The sequence below is a fragment of the Athene cunicularia genome (genome assembly GCF_003259725.1).
Source record: "Athene cunicularia isolate RWA chromosome 4 unlocalized genomic scaffold, athCun1 chr4_part2, whole genome shotgun sequence".
Lineage (NCBI taxonomy): Eukaryota > Metazoa > Chordata > Aves > Strigiformes > Strigidae > Athene > Athene cunicularia.
In genome coordinates this window covers 8405388-8428311 of record NW_020799099.1, presented here as the reverse complement: position 1 = coordinate 8428311, position 22924 = coordinate 8405388, and the positions used below count along the sequence as shown (strand labels likewise).

Sequence of the window (22924 nt, the reverse complement as noted above, 5' to 3'; positions counted from 1 at the left end):
GCTTCTCCAAACCAGAGCTGTAGCATAGGTCTATCTTTCTTTGCATTAGTTGAAAGAAGACTTGATTTTCCCTGTCCCTTCCACTTTTAAATGTAAAAATCTCTGTGGGATCCTAACAGTTCTGTGCTTAAGAAGGTGGAAAATTATCTTAAAAGCTAAGCCTTCTTTCCTCCGCAGGTTTAGGAATTTAGAGTCACCAAGAGGAGTCAGATGCAAACTCATCCAAGCATGTCTTCTTATCTCTTGTAGCTGAAGCCAGCAATCTGTTTTCCATTCACTTCTTGACACTTTTTGCTGAGGGGCTGACTGCTAAGATTAACCTTGGTCCCAGGACAGGAAACAATCACACAGGAAATGGAAAGGTGTGGAAGTGTTGGAGCCTGCAGGGTAGTCCTAGGACTGACCTTGAATCCTCACCATTTGTCAGTAACTTGCATCCACCCTGCCTGGATCGCAGTGGCTTTTCTGCAGCTGGATTGCTGCTTTGGTGCCCACAGCCACTTTGCTTTTGTGCCTGCTCTCGGTAAATTCTACTGGAAAATGTCTTGGTCCTTCAGGGAGCTTCTGTCTCCACTGGTGCACAACTCCAGTATGTTGCCTGCTTTCTGGGTGTCCAGATAATCCAGGTTTGGAGATTACAGAAAAGCAGTCTGGCTACTCCTTTGCTCCTGGGTTGGGTTTTCCCCTGAAGTGAGCCAGCTGAGTGTGCAGCCAGAGACCATAAATGACACAGGGTCACTGATGCTCCCTGCTATCCTGGCGTAGTGCAAGTGCAGATGGGGAGAGAAAGGTGCGGCTTAGTCATCAAGGGGGTAGCAGGTTCCCATCTGGATCTATAACACTTGGTGGGGAACAGGCAACAATTTGTTGCTGCTGGATGTAATTCATGTTAGCTTTTGGGAATATCCATAAAAGGTGAGGTCCTGGTTCCCTTTGTATCAGAGGCTCTGTACCATTTTCACTCAGCATCCTGGACAGATTCCAGTTTGGGTGAAATAGAATGTGCTTGCCTGAAATCAGTCCTCTGAAAAAAACATGAGCAGTTCCTGCTCATTTCAGCTTTTTAGGCACAGACAAAATAAAGATTGCCTTAGGCAGCAGAGCAGGGGAACTGGAGAGGAGTAAAGTCACAGGGACTAGGAATGATTTCTCCCAGCATGTCTTAAAGGAAGCTCCTCTGCCCCAGAGAGGGACAGATGGCCTTTCTGAGCAGCACCTACCTTTGGCCACGTGGAAGTGGGGAAAGCAGCTTTGACAGCAGAAGTCCACCCCAGCAGAGGAGAAATGAGAGGAAAGGGACTGGGAGCTGGATGTGGTCCTTGGTACCCCACTTTTGCCAGGGCTAGTTGCACCACTTTATCTGAAGTCAAGTGCACCAGGTGTTGGCAAAAGAGCTTGGAGAGGATGCTGAGCTCATGCTGTCTGGGTCTCCTCAACCACCTGGGCAGGGTACAGCATTGGGAGAAGCTCTGTGCCACAGCCTTGACGTGGAATTTTACCACCTCTGAGAATCAAGGCAGCATATTTTGTCTATCCTTAGAGCATGAGCTGATGAATTCTGTGTAGAGGCAGGTGAGCTTATTTTTTCCTGACAGGTAGGAAATAAATGAATCTGCTGTCCCCAGAAACACATACACACACACATGCCGCAAAGAAGACGTGAGCTGTCTGACAGTCTGGTGTAGCCCTGAGCTCGTGACTCTTCTCTGTATGGGGTCAAATACTGCTGAGTTTCTCTCATGTGGGTCATCATGCCAAAATCAGAGCTGGTGACTGTCACTGCCAACATGGTGAGTAGATGTCCCTCTAGATTTATAGTGGTGCCTCTCTGATGTAGTATCTGGAAAATAAGCCTGGGGGTGCCAGAAGTGTTAGAGTTGTGAATGGTAGGGGCTGGAGTTCTTGCTAGGTGTCTTGCTTCAAGCCAAGTAAGTATATTCATTAACATGGTTCCAGTTGAGTGTGGAAGAAAACATGTTCTTCTATTGAATAAAGTGAATTCATTCTATGTGAACCTTGTATGACTACCTGGAATAAATTAGTCTCTCCACTACTGTGCTTTGTACTTGGGAGCAGAATGTTACTGTAGAAACAATCCAGAGCACTATGGGAAAAAATACATTCCTTACTTCCCTGCAGAATAAAACAGTAACTAATTTGAAAACACTTAGAGTAAATGTCAAAAGCTAAATTCTCTCGAGATGCATGTCTGCATCAGGGATGGGGAAATCCAGCAGAGACACCGCTCCAGGGGGAGACCTTTGACTTAACTGGTTTTGATTGAATTGTCTTAACTGCTCCATCATGCTGACACAGAGGTTGGCAACAATGGGGAAGCATTTCTGTCTGCTGCATGGGAAACAGTGGCTGCCCCCAAGTTGTGACATGGCATTAAGTCTGAATGAGGGGAGCAGCATATTCTGGGGAGTCATTCAGCTGTTCTGCAACTTTGTTTTTAGAATTGAGAACTATCTCTGAATTCTACAGGGGCTTAAAAATCTCCATTTTCAACATGAAGCCTAAATCAATCAGTGAGCAAGCCAAATGTGGCCCTGTGTACACTGCTCTCTTTACTGGGTGCAGTATGTGACTGATCTGGTGTGGCTGTATTATGCCTAATAGTGGACAGGTAAATAAATGACCCCAGTCATTTGAACACCTCTAGTCGGTGTTCCAGTCTGGTCACTGAGAGGTGATTAAAACCTTGATTGTTGAATTTGGAAATGGATACAGTCAGTTTACCTGTGTTTTCTTTCAAACGCACAGCTGGTTTAACCCTTTCTCCCAAGTTGCACCAGTGCTAATGACCTTGTGAGGGATAAGGAGGAGGTGAACCCCCAATTCACTGGAAATGCATTGTTCCACTGGAAAGAATGAAAATGGTTCCAGTAAAATATTTGAAAACAAGAGCTCTAAAAAAGAGAACATTTTTCTGTAATGCTTCTCCTGGGCAAGTCACAGGCTCCTTGAAGCAGAGGAAGCTACCTCTCTCAGTTCCTTCATGGAGCAAAATTTCTTCCTCTCTCACCCTGTCGATTCCTATAAAATCTTTTTCAGCAGCTCAGGAATTCTGGACAGACATCTCCAGCAGTTCATTTGTGATGCTTGCCTTCCCATGATTATAATATCTGACACGAAAAGGGCAGTAGTTTGTCATTTCAGTTGCTGCTGCTTCTGTCAACACCCAGCTATGCCGGCTTACTGTTTTTTCCAGAGCATCTCTGAGTGTCACTCAGCAGTTGTACTAACCTGCTGCGTGGCACAGCTCTCACTTGTGTAACAGCATACACTGTGCATACATATTTGCTTGCTTGCTTTTTTTTTTTTGAGAAACTTCAACAAGTATTTTTACAGTTTAGGAATCACATGCACCATTCATAATATAAAGGACACAAAGATGGAATAATCCATCTTAAAAGCTACAGAGAATTTGTTGTTACAAAAGCTCCTCAAAGAAAAGGAAGAGAAAAGAGGAATAAATAAAGAAAACTTCTTTAAAATAATCAAGAAAGGATCTCAGTTAGAGAGCATTCTCTGAACCTACAGTAACCATAGCGAACCAAACAAAAGACAGTAGTAATAAGTCTTATGTATCCTTGGTGATCTGCTTAAGCAACTTCTTGCTTTTACAGTAAGCCAAAAAAGGGAGAACAGATGGGTTCAAAGTCTGTTGCAGGATCTGTTGAATGGCAGGAAGCCTCCTCTAATGCAAGAAAATGGACTGGAGTGTTAATGTAAAGCAGGATCAGGGGTGGCCTTTGGGATTTTCAGGAAAGGGCAGTGGGCATGGAAGGGTTTACTGTGGTAAAGACAACTGAAGGAACTTGAGTTTGCGTCAGCCCGAGGGGACTATTGAGGCATTTTGAAGTGGGTGTATTTCAGGAGAGGCCAGCTTGGCAGGGAAGATCTTGTTCTCTTCTTCTGAAAGAACCTGAAAGAATGGGCTAGATATGTTTGTGGAAAACAGAAGAAAGGAAGATGTGTGTGGGAGATGCTGAAATCACAGAAGTTTGATGGGATTTCACAGGAAGTAGGAGCCATCTTGTAGAAGATTGCTGGAACACCCACTGGAAGGGGATACTTCCCTGCTGCATGGTTGTAATCAGCATGGACTCTCCCCAGGGTCAGACCCTGTGAACAAGGGATTCACAGAGAGCCCCTGGAGTGAGAGACAAGATTTGGATCATCACCACCCACAGAGAGCTCACACATTCAATAGGACAGACAAAGGTAGTAACGGTTGTGTCCATTTTACAGGTGGGGAACTGAGGCATGGAAACCAAGAATCTGTATGCTATTGAGGAATGTTTTTCTGTACAGATGCTCCTGCTGATTTCAAAGAGAGGACTTCTCTCCACATGGCAGCTGGCTCTACTCACAGCACCTCCAGTAAGATCAGCCATTTAATCGAGCCCCCTAAGGTTTAGCCCAGTGCATGAAGGTCAAAACCAGCCTGTTTTTTAGATATACCTCCACCCTGTGCTTGTCAGAATCACCTCTCATAACTCGACTTGGCAGAGCAGTTGGCTCAATCCAGCCAAAAGGAAAAAAACTTCAGTCCCTGGGTGGCTGCTGCTGGCTCCTCTTGCTCCTGCTGGATGTGACAATCCTAGACCCAGGTTTGCTGGCTGCAGAGCACCTTGGTTTTCTCAGTTTAAGTAAACCATAAGAGGTCTTACTGGCTATTGATTGATCTCTTATGCTAGGTACAAGTGACTGTTGAGGGTGATTTTGACAACGCTGTGGCTGCTCAAACTCTTCCAGGACGACTTGCACACTTAATACAAGAGACTGTATCGCTGGCTCTGCCCTTGCTGACTGACAGCACTTAGAACCACTTGAGATTTAGGGAACAATTGAAAGACTTGCCTTCTTATTTCGTATAACTTCGGACCTGGTCCACAGGGTGAGGCAGGTTGTTCAGAGAAGGTAACCATATGCAGAAGGGGCCTGCCTGCATAGTTGTCTGCTGTGGTGCACATAGCTTTGCAAGCATCTTCTACCCTTAACTGCTCAGTGCATCACAAACCCAGCAGAGGCCCATCCTTGACTTTCTTTGTTCAACCTTGTCCAGTGAAGCAGGTGTTCATTTAAATAGGTTGCATGTATGCTGAGGTTTGTTTGCTTTGTTGATAGTTGTTACACTGGGTAGAGAGAGAGCTTTGTGTTTATAGTGCAGCTTATTTTGTTTGAATCATTCAGTCTTTTCCTTGAAATATCACCACTCCTTAAATACAAGTGTTTTCAAAGGCATTAAGAAAGAAAAAATGAATGTGGAGCATCTGAGCCTTACTTTGGGAGACTGTGCTTTGTTTCTGGACTTTTGATGGAAACTTGGGAGTGTTTTTGCCTCTTTTGACTGAGTGGTAGTGCCAGGTCACAGGCCTGTTGTGAATGTTCTCCTCCAGGAACTTTAAGGAATTTGCATCCAGGGAACCCCAGCTGAATTGATGACACAACTGTACCTAAGCAATAGACAATCGAGAAAGCTAACATTATTAATAGATAGCTATGTAAACAACAAAAGATCAATCCATATCTCCATTTATATTCTCTCCAGGTACGTAAATAATACAGTTTTGATGCTGCCATCAAAAGCTTCTAATCACAAGAAGTGGGTCTTGTTTTAGGTCTTGCTCATGGATAGTTTAAGTACATGGGAGCAAAGCAGATCATTCTCAGCCTGTGGAATTACTTAGAGATGACTCTGTACTTGTGCTAGCAAGCTTTCCTTAAAGTCTTTCTTTATCGTGGTACTGTGAGTGACTACTTGGCCTTGCATGCTGCAGTTTAAGAGTCCTTGGCATAGGTTAAGCTGGAACACATCAGGATTTGAAGAAAGTTTTCTTTCAGAGCTGTTCATCATGTTAGCAACCTTATCAGAAGTATTGCAGGATTTAGTCTTTACTTAAAGTCTTTGATTTCACATTATTTATAAAGGTCATTATGGAATAATCCAAATGTCCATTTTTACTGAAAAAGAGGAGAAAAACAAATGTCTAATGCACATGGTTGCAAAGAGAACCTTAAAACAGTGATCCTGTGGAGTGAAAAAAACTAGAATATATAAATACAATTTGGATTATTAAAGCACAGATCACAATTTTGTTGATTTTTTAAGGTCAGGGTTCATCAAGGTAGAAGTTAGTACAAATGATTCTGATGAGTCTCTCAGCCTTTGAAGTAGCTGATATTTGTTACAGAAGATATTTTTTCAGGAATGCCTTTTCTCCATTATATGTGGTCTAACATAACCAAACAAAAAACAAACAAAAATTCCTTTCTGTTGACTATATCACAAGTTAATCTAACCCATAGTATACCATTCTATTATATTTCATTGAAATGATACCCACTTGGTTTTCCTTACAGCAGCAACAAACTGGAGCAATACTGCCTTTTTAGTTTGTTGTTTATTTATTCTGGCAGCAGGATTTAATGTTTCATCTCTCACCCTTCCTGGTAATTGTGATGCAAGGCGTTTCATATGAAGTATCATTCCTGTGGTTTTGTCCATTCTAGAAGAAGAAAAGAAAAAAACTCATTCATCAATGGAATGTCTTCCTGGTAGGATGAATGACAACGATTTTTACCTACCTTTGTAGGCAGTTCAGAGAATTTACTAGCTAATGTTTGTGGAAGTCAGATTTTAAGTTTTAGAAAGTACATGAGCTGGAATACTGTTGTTCAGAAGAACAGATTGGCTTTGCCTGTGAGAAGTCACCATTGAACATTGAAACTAATGTTCTGGTAAAAATCTGGGTAATATATCTACATGTGCTGAGTTACACATCTGGGTTATGGCTCAATTACGCTTTGCCTGGCATGACTTGAAATAAAAGTAACTTCCAGAAGTGTGTGTGCAATTTCACTGCTCAGAAAATGGTACCCGTGCAAATAGCAGCCCTTTCCCCTGGTTGGATCAGAGTCTTAATCCAATTCAGATACATTTCTTTGTCTCAGTATAATGTCTGGAAAGGTGAAGGCCTGAAGGAAGAGATTATACTTCTAATGTGCCATGAGATGTTATACTTAAGAGTGGGTCACATGACAATTGCTAACACAGGTTGCAGCTTCTGTTGAACAGGGACTGACTGCCAGGTGCTTTGAAGATCAGATTTTGTGGTGGCAAGTTTTGTAGTAAAAGCTATATCAGTTGCACTTCTAAACCAGTGGCACTTCTGAGTGTCCGGAAACTCTGGATTTGCAATGCATTAACCCATATGTAACCTTGCCCTCTGCTATACCTTTGCGGAGAGATAGTGTGTTAGTGCCGAAGGGTGAGATTCAGAGATTCTGGGGCAAACTTTCTGTCCTCTGCTTTGTCACTTTTTTTTTTTTCTTTGCAGAATTGGCATATTTCTGCTGGCACACTGATGGAGAATCAGTGCGCATGAAAGAGTACACAATGTACGTGGTGGACCATACAAAACAGAGGAAAAGTGCCCTAGGATTCTCCTTCTAGCTTTGCCACTACATGGCCTTGAGCAGGCTGCTTACTTTCTCATAAAATTAAAATAATTGTCTACTTCCTTTAAATTTCTGGCTGAAAAACCCTATGGATTTGCTGCATGCCATTAAGTGCATACACCTATGTGCATCTGCTTTGTTGCTGGCCAGTAAGCAAGAAGCTGTTGTTAATCAGCTAGATCACGAAGAGGAGCTGGAACAGAAAAGTCACATCCAAGCTCTTCTAATCCCAGCTTTGCCCTTGAGCTTGTGCCTGGGTGCTCTTATCAGGAGGCATTCCATGGTCATTTTGCTGGCAGTTATTGCTTCCAAATACCAGACTTTTAAGGCTTATTTAAAACAATGCTTCTTGGCAGAATTAATTTGTCTGATGATCCCCTGCTTCTGTCTATATGAAATGTAGGGGAGGCAAGCACAGACCTTTGAGGAAGCTGTCTGGCAAAGGGAGAGAACGTTTCTTAGCCAGAGAGCTGAGTTCGGGGCTGGTAGACCTAATTCCTCCAACAGAAATGCATGCTCAGCTCTGCATGTGATAGCCAAATTGTGTCAGGCATGTCTCACCATTTCTCTTCTCTTTCCTGTGCAGGTCGAAGAGGGAGGTAAAGCAGACTCCCTGCCTTCCAAGCTGCAGGCTGGTGATGAAGTGGTGAACATTAATGAGGTGGAACTGAGCAGCTCCAGGAGAGAGGCCATCTCCCTGGTTAAAGGGTCCTACAAGAAACTGAAGCTAGTTGTCCGCAGGTAGGCAAGATCCAACACTCCTTCCCTTCCTCTCTGCTGCCCTGCAGGGTGTCACAGCCATTCCTCTCACATCTCCAGCTGAAAGCCTATGGCTTTTGCCTGATCTTGGCAAAAGCCTTGTTTTAAGCACACAGGTAGGAGCCCAAGGGCAAATGTTTGTTCTTTTCAGACAGCATTTCTATGACTCCCTTGTTATTGTTATGTCCAAGCATGTGAAATACTTATCCAGATCTCTTCCACTGCTCCCCTGCCACATGACAATCCAGGATTCCTGTTCAGTGATTTTTCAGTCTCATCTTCCTTCCAAGTGCTTGGGGCTCCCTGTGAAAGAGTGGCAGTTCTGCACATAGCTCTTGCCTCATTCACTGCATGTTATCAGTGTTGCTGTGACAGCAGAAAGATTTCCACTGACCTCAGCAACATTTGGAGCTGTTTCATGTTCTGCAGGTGAGTGATAGAGTGGCTGTGCTGACCAAGAGCAGTAAAACCAATATTGTACACAGGATCTGATCTAGGGGGAAGAGCAGCCACTTCACCTGCGTCTTTTGATCAACAGCCTCCATGCTATCACCAAATGAGGGATCTCTCACATGATCTATGTTGCTGTTTCCCTGGCTGTCAAAGGCCTTATAAACGGTAATGAGCAGTGATGCCAGCATGCTGTGTTTGATGGAGTGCTCAGTGTAACTTAGCTACACTGATCCTCTTTGGAGACATGAATAATAAATGTTTGTCAGGGTCAGGACACAGAACTTGAATTTTGATGCACATTCTGAATCAGAAGTGGTTAGGTCTAGAATTTGGTTTGTTTTTTTTTTACTGTGATCGTGTCCATTTATTTCTGTGCTAGTTAGGTGATAGCTGGTACCACTTTATGGAGTGCTCTGTCCTGAATTTCCACACTTAGCCAGAAAGGAATCTGGGTCAAGATCAGCATAGCTGAGGAGATGTCATTAACCAAACAAAAGGTGTCAGCTTGGGTTGCTGAATTGGAACAACTGGCTAACATCGGAGTGAGGATGTCTGAGTAGGTCAGGTATGAACAGCTCAGACACCCTCCTGCTCTCTGGAGTATATTTTGTGCTTTTGCTGGCTATATTCTGTTGTTTATCTTGAAGTACCTTTAGGTACTGACTATGACCTTATGACAAGTTCTGAATATTTAAGGCCCATATAGACTGTAGTCCTACTGTACTGACTGAAGAAAATGTTTAATTCCAACTAACTTAGTGAAATTGTGAAAATCGAACTCTTTTGTCACAGTTTAATGTCATTTTGCCAAGATTAACTAGGAAAATAACTGTTTCTGTATGGCGTAAATTGAGAATTGTTTCTGGTGTTTAATGTGTCCACATAAGAGGTAAAAAGAAAAGGAAAGAGAAAAAGATAGACAAGCAAAGCCTGGAGTCCCACTGCAGTTGTTTTGTCCCAGAATTCTTCCTCTCCAGTTCATTTAGATATTTTCATTTGTAGCAATTTTCTGGTAGAGACTAAAACCTGTCTGTGTTGTGAAAAGCCCTTTTGCAGCCTACAAACTGGAAAAAGTACAGTGGGGAGATCAGTTCCAGTGTGTCTCAAACTGGACACCAGGAGTGAAGAAGCACTCTCTCTCTCTGCTTGGATATGTATGCACACACACATATACATACATGCACACATGCTCATATATGTCTTCATACACAGAGAAGTGATGTACTCAAGGTCAGCAGTGTCATAGCCAGGCCAAAATTCAGCGGTTCCTTATATTTCCTTGGGAGGTGCATGAATCACAGGACATCTCTTAGAAGGCTTTGAGGCCTCTTTCTTCAAGCTAAAACAGAAAATTAGCAACTTTTTCATTTCCTTGACTGGTTTTTCTCATGCAGTAGGGATCAGGAGAGGCAGAACAATCCCACTGGGTACTGATCACATCATTCTTGTTACAGTTGATGAGTTATTGAAAGAGGAGGTGATCCATCTCTGAAAAAATTGACAATCAGACACCAGTGTTTTATGTTCTGAAATTACACTTCACAGTGTAATGTAATATTTTCTCTCTCCATTATTTTTAAGTTCCCAAGACCTTTTCACCTTTTCTTCTCCTTTTTAATGAGTATGCAAGGGTATTTGATGTTGTCATGGCTTGGAATACTTTAGTGAACTTGAAGAAAATTTGGTTTGGAGCCTTTCATGGTCTCATTTCATCACCCCTAGAAAGATCAAGCATGTTAACTTTAAGAGGTATTACATTCACATACTATTCCCTTGCCAAGGTATTTTAAGCCTTTCATGCACATTTAAAGCTCAGTGACAATCCATAAACTTAGAACTGAAAAACTGCAATTAAGAGCTAAGAGCCCAGCCTTCAGTTCAGGTAATTTGACACAGTCCCAGCTGACCCTGCAGCTCTGGCAAGAAAGTAGCAAAAGAACAAAAATGTGAGGTCCTGACTGCTTTGCAGGCAGTGGATCACAAGTTTTTCTGAATTCTCTCCATCACCAAAGGTGGTGAGACTCAGTACTCTGTCCAGCTGGTGGCAAGGTAGAAAACAAAGATTTTGTCTCCAATGCTAGTGGGAAAGTGGATGTGAAGGGATAAAAGAAGGATCCCAGAAGAGAATGGTGAGAAAGAAGAAAGCATCGAGGGGAAAGTGATTTTATGTATTAAATAAAAGCTTTCAAGGGTATGAGATGAGATGAGGCAAGGTGCAAAATAAACAAAATAAGAAAAGCAGCTCAGTATAGAACCTGAGGTACATGGAACCTGAATCTCAGTTAGGGGGATGCTGCTGGACAGGCAGCATATCTGTATGATGAAATGTGAACAAACAAAGGTTTGCAAGCCAGTCTTGAGGTAAAGATACAGCACCAAGGATGTGCAGATTATCTTTACCCCAGACATACTGAGTTTAGCCAGTAAGACTGATGAAGGAAGGACTAGTGTGCTTCCCACTTGGGACTGCTTTTTGTTGTGTGGACAAGAAGATGATGTTTTGCAGTACTACGTCATCTAAAAATAAATTATTTTTTAAGTGCTTGAGATACTGATTTTTGTAAATTTGCCGTAATGATTTAATTGAAGTGAATTAGGGTTGCTTGCTGAAAATACCAGTGGTCTGAAAAGTCAATGACCAGTCATTTGTGATCTGCATTTTTAGTCTGTGATTTCAGTATTCATGAGAGCTCTTGCTTAGGGAGTGACACAAACTCACACTGACATGGACTTTACCCCTTAAAAGTCAAATGCAAACAATAGCAAAGTCTGCTTGGTGTATGTGGTTTTGATTCTTTCCAAAACATATTTAAGGTCAGTGTGTTTTTAAAGGTTTGATTGTTTTTCAAATTAAAAATTCAGGAGCTCTCTATAGCAGTGTGATGATAACACCAGACATCACAATGGACAGAAGGCACAGATTTTTTAATTCATATATATTGTAGTGAGACAATCAAATAGAGGACCAACAGAATACATTTGACCCACTCCATACACTTGAGTCGTCCATATAGCATTCTCAGATTGCTATTTAATCTTGTTTTCTATTTTAGGACAAAGGTAAGCTTTTAGTACCAGTGGCAGCAGAGTGATCCTCTACTTGTGTTACTAAGCAAAAATTGGTGTTACAACACCTTGCTAGATCTGTAAACAGGAGGATGCAATGATGTGTTATTTCCCTTGGAACGTCATCTGCAAAGCTCAGTATTAATGTGTCATTGTCAGTCTTCATTAGTCTGTTATCGATTAGTTTAATGAAGGAAAAGCGTGGAAATAGTTTCAATGAAGGGAACATGAAGGGAAAATCAGAGAAAATTCAGTGTGAGAGGAAAGACTAAAATAGAGTTGAGAAAAACTACCTATCTCACAAGGATACTTAATATTAATAAATATGAATGGTTATAAATAAATAACCTGTGCCAGAGTAGTTACTGCATGAGGACCATAGTCTGCCTTTTACTCCTGCATCCAACATCCTATTGATATCAGGGGAGAACTTGCAGTAGGACAGACATGTACAATTGTGTATTTATATGCTTCTTCCATGCTCACGGATTTACAGTAGGGCAGAGCCAGAGAACAACCAAGTGAACTGTAGTGTTAAGTAAATACTGTGCCTGTTACCTAAGGTGATCCTTAGTTGGGAGATAACTGTGAAATGGTTTTTCATGGATGCTCTCTAGCTGCATTTCATTTGTCTTATCCTCAGCTCAGGAGCCCTTAATGACAGTTTACAAATGTCCAGCTTTCTCTGCTTCTTTAACAGGGCTGCTCATACCTAACTTGTTTAAAAGGCTGTTCCTAAAGCCTTTCTTTCTGCCCATTCCTTGCTACCTTCCTGTACTTGTTTTGTCCATTCATTTCCAGGACAATGGACACAGACATGTATGTATTTGTTCATTCCTGTAGACCTCAGGTCTGCAACTGGTATACGAGGAGGAAGCTTGCTGATACTTGACAGTTCATTGTGCTGGAGCCAGAATAAGCCAGGGGAAGAGCTACTCTGGATGTCAGGGAATTACAAAACCTTATTGAGTGTACCTGAGGTGTGCTTTCCAGTCCCTGCTAAGTTGAGTTATGATCTCCTATCTCACATATCCTGCTGCTAGTATCTTTTGTGTGCTTGCTGCTGACAAGGTGGATTTAGCTTGATGGTTCATTCTAGTCCTTTTTCTGCCATCTGAATCTTTAGAATGGTACAAAAATTACCTGTTTCCTCCTTCCCCACTTTTTAATACAGGGTTTTTGAGGACATTTTCCTCTGCTGACCCAGAAGAAAGCACATTCTTTTCATTCTGATATATTTCAGACCTGAGCAATCAGGCAAAAAGCATACCACTACTTGAGTGTTTAGTCCTGCTAGCTGGATTAAATTGCCACAGGTAAGTGGATTGAGTGAGGGGACCAGCCTTTAAAATCATCACTGGGCAAAAAGGCAAGATAGCACTGTGCTACAGGGAAGAACAAACAAGTATTGCTCCACTGGTAACAGACTATAGGAATGAGCCAAGCAGCAAGGTCCTCAGAAGAGAGGTCTCCACAAATATTCCCCGTGATGGTCTTCACTGTGTCCATATCATGGCTAATGACAAATGGCTCTCACTGATGGTATGAGCAGAACCAATTCCATCAAGGCTGACGAATCCACAGGCTGATGCTGGGGAGATGTTTTTGCTCATGATTTGCCAATTTAAGAACTATAGGTGTGAATCACTATGAGAAACTGGAGAGACCAGTTTTTTGAATTTTGTAGTGGGAGGCTTGCCTACTGTCCTCAGCAAACTACCTTAGATAGTTTTTGATACACAGTTGATTTTTAACCAGCTGGAGGAGACTGAGTGCTTGAAAACTAAAGCTATAAGCCACACAAATAAGGCTGAGTTGTTTAATTGTGAAAGACAGGTTATTTTTTCCAACTTGTTTTTTCTGTCACTTCCTCTCCAACTTCAGTATCTAAGCAGAGTTGGGTGCAATTAAAACAAGACCCAGGCCTTTTCAGTGGTATCAGTTTGATCTAATTGTGTTGTGCATGCTTGCATTGGCTGAAGATAAGGCTCCAAATGTGGGCATTGCCTTGTCTGCTTTACAACGACCACAGTGGCCTACAGCAGTTGCCAAAAATAGACTTTTCCACAGGTCAGTAAGCAAGAATGGCTGTCAGAGCGTCACACTGTTTACATAGTTTTACATTCAACGTGTTCATAACAGCAGCAATTAGATCACTGAGGCATGATGGCAAATGTAGCTGTTCTGCGAATATCATGCTGAAGGGAACCACAGTCACAGGGACAACAACTCTTAGACACCCTTTCTAACACAAACACTGTTTGGACTAAGGCCTCCTACAAGCCATTCCTTAGAGTTGCTGTGGCATTCACTGTTGCCTGGTGCAGGGAGGGCAGAGGTGAGAACATGAAGTCATTCTTGTTGAGACGACGGTATGTTGTGAAGTGAGCTTGCCATGGGCAGTTTGCTCCACACTCTTGGTGGGTGTAAAGCAGCTCCATGGACTTGAATGGAGTTCAGATGAGTTACCTCAGGTCAGAATTTGGTCCTTTGATTCTTTAAACTCTTGGATCCAGCATCATTCTTGGTTAATAAATGCAAAGCTCTATTAAAGTTTGCTAGTGGAACAGCAAGTAAAAATTTTCTGCGGAGAATTACCAATGTTTTAGGCCCTTACTCTGTACACACTGACATGCAGGAGTGATGCAGAGCTCTTCTGAGATGTTGTTTTTAGGGTTCAAGCCAGCGCATAGGCTCTGCCTTGGGATGTGAGGACTCTGATGGTGACCTTTGCATTTTCAGAGCCAGTGACACTGAGTGAAGTACGAATCTCAAAAGAGCTATGGTTTACAGCAAAACTGCATACCTCCAAAGCACACAACATGTGCGATCTTAGTATATATACAATCATACAGGTACGAGTGACCATAGGAAGCCTGTTCCAGTATTATTTATGTGGTACATACAATATTATATCAAAGATGAAGTACATTCTGTTCCTATAGGGTATAGTTGCTCTAACATCTTTTTGCACACTCAAAGCTCAAGGCACACAAGCCTAGTGCTTTGAAGATCACCACAGTAAAAGACCACCACTCAATCTTGTTCTTCTCCAAAGCCACCCATGAGCAAATCCTCTGCAAAATACAAATCAGCAGTAGCTTGAATGGGGATCAGGTGTTTTGGGCTTGGGGCTAACCATCACTGTTGAGATAGATACTGCGGTTAAAATATGTGACTGCTGCTGCTCCTGATACCTACTAACAACTTTGCTAACCTGTCCCAAGGGTGTGCATTTGCCCAGTTCTCGTAGTATGTTTTATGTAGAGTGAAGGACTTTTGACTGTATCATTTCTCTCTTTCTGGGGCAGATCTTAGTGAAGTGTAAGTAAACAAAGAGATACAAACATAGTAAAAATCAGTATTCAAGGCAGTTGATATTCTAAATTCAGTGTTAGTAGTTGGTGGCTTGTGTCTGCCTCAAGCTTAGCAGTGCCTGCAGTTCTTTTTCATCTCAAAAAGCCTTAGTCTAAAAATACAAGTCAAATAAAGGAGGAGTGGGGATAAAAAACATGATCCTCATTTTCCTGTTGTGCTAAAAACTGTACAAAAAGAAGGGATTAAGCTTATCCTTGGGTATAACTGTAATCTGCATGTTCTTTTTCATGCTTCCCTACAGATTCCCTGCGTCACTTGGGTTATTTGGTTTATTCTCTTGGCACATCCCTGTCTCTGGGCCTCCTTGCTTGAATGATGAGACTGGGGGATGATGCCAAGAGAAGTATGCAGATGAAAACCTGCTGCTACGTGCCAGGGGCCATCTCACGCTTACACAGTCACTGCACTGCAAACTGCTGGGATTGGGAGGATGTTGGATGTGTGGGTATATTTGTTCTGCTCTTATCCTCTTCTTAACGTCTCTGCTTTCAGGTGCTGTCAGGGACAAGATGCTGGGCTACATGGGTCTCTGCTCTGCCACAGCATGGCCAGTGTTATGTTTTCAGACAAATCTTATTCTAATCAACTAATTAAAAACCTCAGTGGCAAGATCAGGAATTAAACCCACGTCCCGAATACTTACATCTATGCCATAGCTACAGTATTGTTCTTCTTTTGTTAGCAAATTGCTATAACTAAGACTTTGAAAAAATAGTCTTCCACTCTACCTGATAAGTGACGCAATCGAAGTGTCAAAGTGTGGGAGGAAGATGTCAATACGACTGACATCTGAGGCTCAGAGCCGATTCAAGCCCATGAAAATTGGTGGAAAGATTCCCACAGACTCAAAAAGGCTTTGGCTCAGACCCTCACTGAGCAGTGATTTCCCTCATTGACCAGGAGAAAATGGGCTGTTCCTAGAGAGAGGGGAAGCTGCTGGCATTTTTACAAAAAGGCAAGTGCCAACACTGTTCTTCAAAGAACTCTGTGGACTAATCCTTTCCTCTTATGACACTAATGTAATTTTGTGTCGTATTTGACAACATGCCAAAAAATTGCATCGAATAAATCCAAGTTTTGTGAATGAAATTAATTAGAATAGGCATTGGCTCCTGCCTCACTCTGTAATAGTGCAGGAGCACGTTTCCAAAGAGCTGCTATGCAGTGCAGTTACTTTTTTGTTCAGTGATGAAGACAGGGGAGGTGGGAGAAAGGAAGGCTTCGTGCACATGCAAGTTTTAAGACTGACAACTTGAGAGGCCAAAGCTGGCATTAACACCGGTAGAGGGCTGGCAGGGTGGTCTTGTGACTAGCACTGTTGTATATTTGGTTGTGAACTCCTCCGCAGCTTTCCAGTGTGCCCTTGGTCATGTCTCCTTGTTTCTCAGCTCCCCATCTACCAGGTGTCACTGATGCTCTGTTGTGTGAGATCTTGAGACAGTGTGGAGATATTTTAAAGTGCATCTTTTTAACACTCTAAAAAAGTGAGCCTTCAGTTGGAACCTTACATGAGGAGACAGCTCCTCAGCGGTGGGACCAGCCAAAGCCCATCCAGGTCCTGACCTCTTGTTTGTATGGTATTTCCAAGGTCTGTACAGCCTGTTCCCAGGTAAGCGAATGCTTTAAAATTTGCTTGTGTGTTGGATCAAACTGGTAAGTCTATAACTTTCTCAAGCATCAGTATTTTCATTAGAGGAGTTTTCTGTTCATTCATCAAAATGTTTGCAGTTCCTATCTCATTAGGAAGGGTCACTGGGAAATACAGGACAGACAGGTAAGAGGTGAATAGAATTTAATTTGGCAACAGACTTACTGTCTAGGATTTAATTTGCTACAGCTTGGGACTGCCAGGCTTTTAGGAAATTTCCCACAGTGGGTAGTAAATGTGAAGAAGTTCTAGATATGATTTTTGAAAAAAAGATATAGGCCACTGATGAGAACAGTGGGAAAATGCTTTGGGGGAAAAAAAAAGCCAGCCACCACAATGTGTTATCCTATATGGGACGTTAAAGACTGACCCCTCACCTGAAACTGCATTAGAACCACAGCGATTTCTAGCCACTGCCACTCTGCATTAGCTGCTTCTTTCACCAAGTGCATTTGGATTAGTTTGCCTTCTTCAGGCAATAATCAAACTGGGGTTTGATTTGTCAGAAAGTGACACTGGAAAAGCTGGGAAATCTCTGCCAGCACCGTACAAAGTGCTCTTTAGGGTGTGAATCTCCTTCTCTTGGAATTTCCTGAGGATTAAGTTGGAGCTGGATCAGATCACGATAGTATGAAAACTGGAACAAACAAGCATGTGTTCTCTGACTGATCTGGCCTCACTTCTCTATCTGTGACTGTGTCTGGGCTGACCTTTAGTCGATAGGGCAAATACCTGGACTTGCGTGAGGTTCTGGTTACCTGTACAGGTGCAAAGGACTGCAGGATGACAGCTTCACAGGACAGCTGCAGGGGAGAACTGAGAATAACTGAATTTCATCATCTTCAGTGTAAGAAGCTGTAGTTACATGGCTTTAATTTCACAAGCTGACTATCAATATTGATTTATAAGGGGTTTGTTAGTTGTGTGGCATTGTTATGTGCTGATGTATACATATCTGTAGCCAGGTTAAATGTTTATTTTGCTCAGCTACACTAGTTACCCAGGAATATACAACAATTCCACAAAAACTTTTCCATGTTTTCCCTGCTTGATACAAGGTTTCCTCTGAAAGGGAGGTGGGGTCAGGAAAGTCTAATGAACACTGATGTAATCCTACTGATATAAATAGAGTTTGCCTGGATTTGTTTCAGTAAAACAGATGTTAGAGTGTAGTGGTCACTGTGACTACATTTTTTCATGAATGGACCTGTATGGGTGATGCAAATCCCTTGGTGTTGTTTCTTCTTTGTGGCCAGATAAATGGAATATCTCAGTCAAAAGAATAATGAGGGGCAGAAACTGCACAGACAGTATCAAATGGTCTTTTATATGCACAAATCTTCATCTTTGCAATGAAAGGCAGCCTAACTCACTCACACAAATGCAGGTGAACAAAGAGTATTCACGTGTATGCACCTAGCCAAAACACTGGCTATACCAATAGCTCTAGAATATAGATTATTTTTTTTTTCTAATACTCCTTTCTTCAGCTTTCTACCTTCTTTGACTTTGACATTAGATGGGAGACAGTGTCAGTCTTCAGTACTTGTATGTAAAACATTTTCATGGAGGTTATACCTGCATAAGTAGACCATAACCTTTTTTTTTCTATTAAACAATGCCTAAGCTAATTAAAATCAGAAATATTGGTTAAAAAATACATCTTTCAGCTGCTGAAAAGAGCCAGTTAGCTCAGAGTTATGTCTTAGTCTTCTGTGTTTACCAGGCTTTCAAAAATTATTGCTATCATGAGGTGAAATTGCAAGAGGTGAATGGAGGCAGTCAGTGCTGTTCTCTGTCTTGAGGAGATGGGAAATTCCTCCAGTATGCTGGTGTTTGGCCTGAGGCACTGGGTTTGGTTCCTCTTGCTGATAGATATTTTTATGTGGCATTACTCCTTATACTTGTCTCCCTCATAAAAGGGCTCTCCTGCCTGTAGGGTGTTAGGAAGTTAACTGCATTGAAGAGGAGGATGCATTCAGACTCTTCAGGTAAGGAAGACTGTGAAGTGGAGAAAGTATGGTAAAAAGTATGGGTGAGATTGTGAATAACGTGTTTTGATCTAAGAGCCTGACTGGGAAAAAAACATATTTAGGGTGAAATGGATGTGAAATGTGTGTTCTTTCTGGCCTGAAGTTAAACATTTTGGTCCCCATAGGAAAAGCATGTTAATGTATGTAGCATATATTTAATGTGGGTTTTTAGCATGCTCTTGGATGTTAAGGCAGCCTGGCTGGGTAAAGGGTAACTGAACCTCCCTGGTTGCATCAGGCTGACATCCTCTGTATGAGGAGGAGTCTAGTGTGTTTAGTGCCACATGCTTTTCTGTGATATTTCCTTGGACTTTGTACAGAGCCATGTGCCTACAGCCTTCTCCTCTGCCAGGCCTCTGGCCTGGTGCTTTGGCACAGGAGAAGAGGCAGTGGGACCCACAGAGCTGACAGCTGACAGAAGGGAACCATTGTGGTCATCTTTTTCAACCTTAAACCTACAGTCAAATTGCTGTGCCCTAACTTGTGGGCCAGTGAGCAACAGAGACCAACATCCCCGCTACACCTCTCCTCCATTGTGGGTTTTTATCCTCTACCCTTAATCTTAATTAAATTTTTCAAATTAAATTTGAGTGGTGAATTTCAAGAGAAACAGTAAATAATTCCTGGCTGGCTGAAAACACTTCTTTATTGGATATAGTTTCTTTTCTCCTCTCTCCCCCAAAAGCCCAGTGTTAATTATAAGGGAGCGCCAAACATCAATATGTGGGGAGTCAGGGCAGAGCTGACTGGCACTTTCACTCTTCAAATTCCCCCTTTCCTCACGGTCTCTGCTCCTGTCTGTCAGGCCTGCTGACGACTGCTTGGTAGGAGGGCAGTAATCTGAGCTGCCTCTGCTGAGCAAACCTCCTGCTTTTTACTGCGGGATTAGCCCTGAGGTGCCTCTGTGCACAGCACCTGTATCTGCAACTTGTTATCTAAATCACTATGCTCCTGTTTCTCCACTTTCTGAGGTGGTAGTGCCATTCCCTCCTCCGAGGACTACGCTCACCAAATAGCAGACTGTTTCTGTCTCAAGAATGGGAATACCTGAGACTTGGTCTGGTGTCTCAAAAGGTAAGCAGCCTCTCAATAGCTACAGCAAAACAATCCAGGCACAGCTTTGTGCCTGTGGAGGCAGTAGGACCTTGCAGCAGGGCTTTGGGAGAGGGAGGACAGGAGTCTTAAGGACCCTGTTGGTCCTAAACATCATGAGCATCATAAACTTCAGAGCAAATGAGTGGCCAGGCAGCACCATGGGGGATTTTTCAGCTGCTCTTTTAAGCGAGCTCACAGCAAACAGGGAGCCAGGGCTGCGCTGCTGCTCAGTTTCTGTTACTGCGAAGCTGTTGAGACATGTAAGCAAATCTATTGGGCTTTATGCTAGAAAAGTGCCAGAAGCTCTCAGGAGAGGTGAACTTCAGAGAGCCTCTAGAGTTGTACAGCATGTTTAAGGCCATTCCCTCCCTTGATGTCAAAGGGTGCTAATAATAATGCCATGCACTTGGGAAGCTGAGTCTCATGAGCAAAGGATCTGTCTCACATACACACCATGATGTCTCGGGAGCATTTTACAGTTTTATCATCTGGAGGAGTCTCTGCTCAAGTAAGAGGCACTCCTTTTGGCCTTCACCTTTTATAAATTGAGAGTGGTTTAAAGTGGGTGTCAAACCAGGCCAACACTTTGCGTCAATGTTTAATACAGATGGGCTAGCCATACAGTCTGAGATATATTCTTGTTTGGTTAATACGGTAACATTGCAGACAACAGAAAGGGAATGTGAAAGAGACTGATTCTTAAGAGATGGCAATCAGTACAACTCCAGTATGGGCCTGCAGAAATTTACATTCATTGAAGACCTATCATATATTATACACACTTACACGCCCTTTTAGATTAGTGGTGAATCATAAAACTAAGTTCATTGAACTTTGATTTTGATTATTTCCTGAGATATTAACTCCTTTAGTAAACCCATTAACTAATCTTTAAACTCATTACCTGCTTCACTGCTACTAGGTTATCTTTAACTTTAGGTTGGTTTTGTTGTTTTTTTATGAATATGGGCCAAACTTCTGGCTGTGCACTTTGTCTGAAATCATTGTAATTGTTTTTTCTAGTGTGGTGATACAGTCTGTTTAGTGAAAGTTGGCAGTGCAGGTGAAAGCAAACTGAAGTGGTGCTAGTGGAATATTGAGGTCTGTGTCCCTGTCTTTGTAAAATGGAGTGGTTTTTGGCTGTAGATTATCTTCTTAAGCAAATCAACTTCAAATGGCCTGTTCTGAAGTACAGATGCAGCCATGACTTGTGAGTACAGCACGCTGCCTTGCCTAATATGCACTCATTATTCCAATATTTAAAGAGCAGAGAGATTTAGACAATAAAACTAGAACTGGTTACAGTAGCAAATTCCTAGTCCTTTAGATTGCCCCAAATTTCCTCCTTTTGCCTTGCCTGAGACAGCTCTTTAAAACCAAATTCAAAGAAGCGTCTGGCCAGGGAAGGACCATCCATGTGCTGTCAGCTTCAGTCCTTGGAGCACTCCACTGGCTCCTCACAAGCTGGCTGTCCCATCTGAGGAACACATGTGTGTGGTGAGCATGTGTATGTTCCTGCCTGCATGTGTTTGTCTGGCCCCATGAGCACAATTTGCTATATACATGCCATCAAGGGCAAAATTAGTCAGCATGTGAGCAGCCTTAGGGAGGCAGTGGAGCTGACAGAGATCCACAGCATGTAATGCAACACCCCATCACCCTGAGGCACAGTCTGGTGCCTGCATGAATGGGCATGTTCCCAGGCTGCAGTGGTGTGAGGAACCTCCTCTCCTTCGTGGAGGACCCATACACGTACACCATGAGGCTGTAGGGAGCTCTGCAGAGGACAGCGTCACTCTCCCCCGACTTACGTCTCTCACGTGCTGTGACTCTCCTGAGGCGGACTGCAAGCTAGCAGTTTTGTGAACAAAGCGTTCAGCTATAAATTCGTATGGACAATCGGGTACAGGCAAGGGATTAGTTTGTATCCTAATCCGCTACCTGCTTGAGTGGTTTGACATCTTCTGTTGTCTTCATATCAGATTGCAAATGAGCCAGGCATACATTTCTTCTCTGTTGCTGGGATCAGTTTGATCAGAGTGATTAAATGCTCTTTCACATAAAATGTGAAGAAAGGTGATGTATGTAGTATCTGAAATTTGAAGAGATGCCTGAATTAAAGAGATTAGGTGATCACCTCCTTCAAGTGAATTGAAAAAATCATCTAGAGGTGATGTTACTGTTTTCTCTGGTCTGTTACACAGTGTCTTAAATATAAGTCTTTCTGAAGCCTTCAAAGAGTTAAAGGCAATACCTCATAGAAACCCAAGTGGCTGAAGAAATACCAGTTATTAACATTTACTTCAGTTGCCAAAGCCTGGACATTTCTTTCTGCATTTAGAAATTACAGCCTGCGGGAACCATTTAACAATAAATCGTAGCAATTTGGCTGTTATAAGGCAACCCATGTGCATAAGCACTTCTGGGCTGTGCCAGCATCTCCTTTGTTCAATAAAAGTAACAGCAGGAATTTGATTAAAGACTGATAGAAAAGAGAGGGAGAGAGTGGAAGAAACATAGGAAAGATTAAAGAAAGAAAGAGCCACCTGGAAACTTCATTCCTCCTTTATTTCTAAGTTAAGCTCATAAATACCAAATCTAAACCATTGTGTGTGCGAGAGGGAGGGAAAATTTCCTGCATGCCTGCACAGAAAAGACTGCACATGCAGTCACACAAACCAACTTTTAGCAGAAGTCATACTCTTTTCTCAAACTTAATGCTTGTTCCTTGTCTGCATCAGAAGAAAAATGAACCAGAAAATAACTTTATCCCCTGGTGCTTTGGAAAGACAACATTTAGGAAGGTCAGGCAAGTCACAGCCATAAAGTGAGAGTGGCTAAGGATTTTGGCTGAACCTGCCGACAAGCAGTGAGCACATTTCCCAGGCTGCCTCGGAGCAGCCCTGCAGCTCAGCACAATGCAAATACCCAGCTGCACATGTCCAGCACGGCTCTTCGTGGTTAGCCTACAGCATCTGCCGCTTTGTCTCCATAGTTGTTGTAACCCCCCACCCCCCCCCCC

At 42.5% G+C, this 22924-nt stretch overlaps 1 protein-coding gene across 2 annotated transcripts in view; it reads left to right on the top strand.

Moving 5' to 3' along the window:
• SHROOM3 (shroom family member 3) overlaps positions 1-22924 on the top strand; it is a 153494-nt gene that overhangs the window by 39297 nt on the left and 91273 nt on the right. For both annotated transcript variants that reach the window (XM_026847351.1, XM_026847350.1), the window contains exon 2: positions 8057-8211. In XM_026847351.1, the coding sequence (XP_026703152.1) occupies positions 8057-8211 (155 nt within the window). The remainder of the gene's footprint in view (positions 1-8056; positions 8212-22924) is intronic.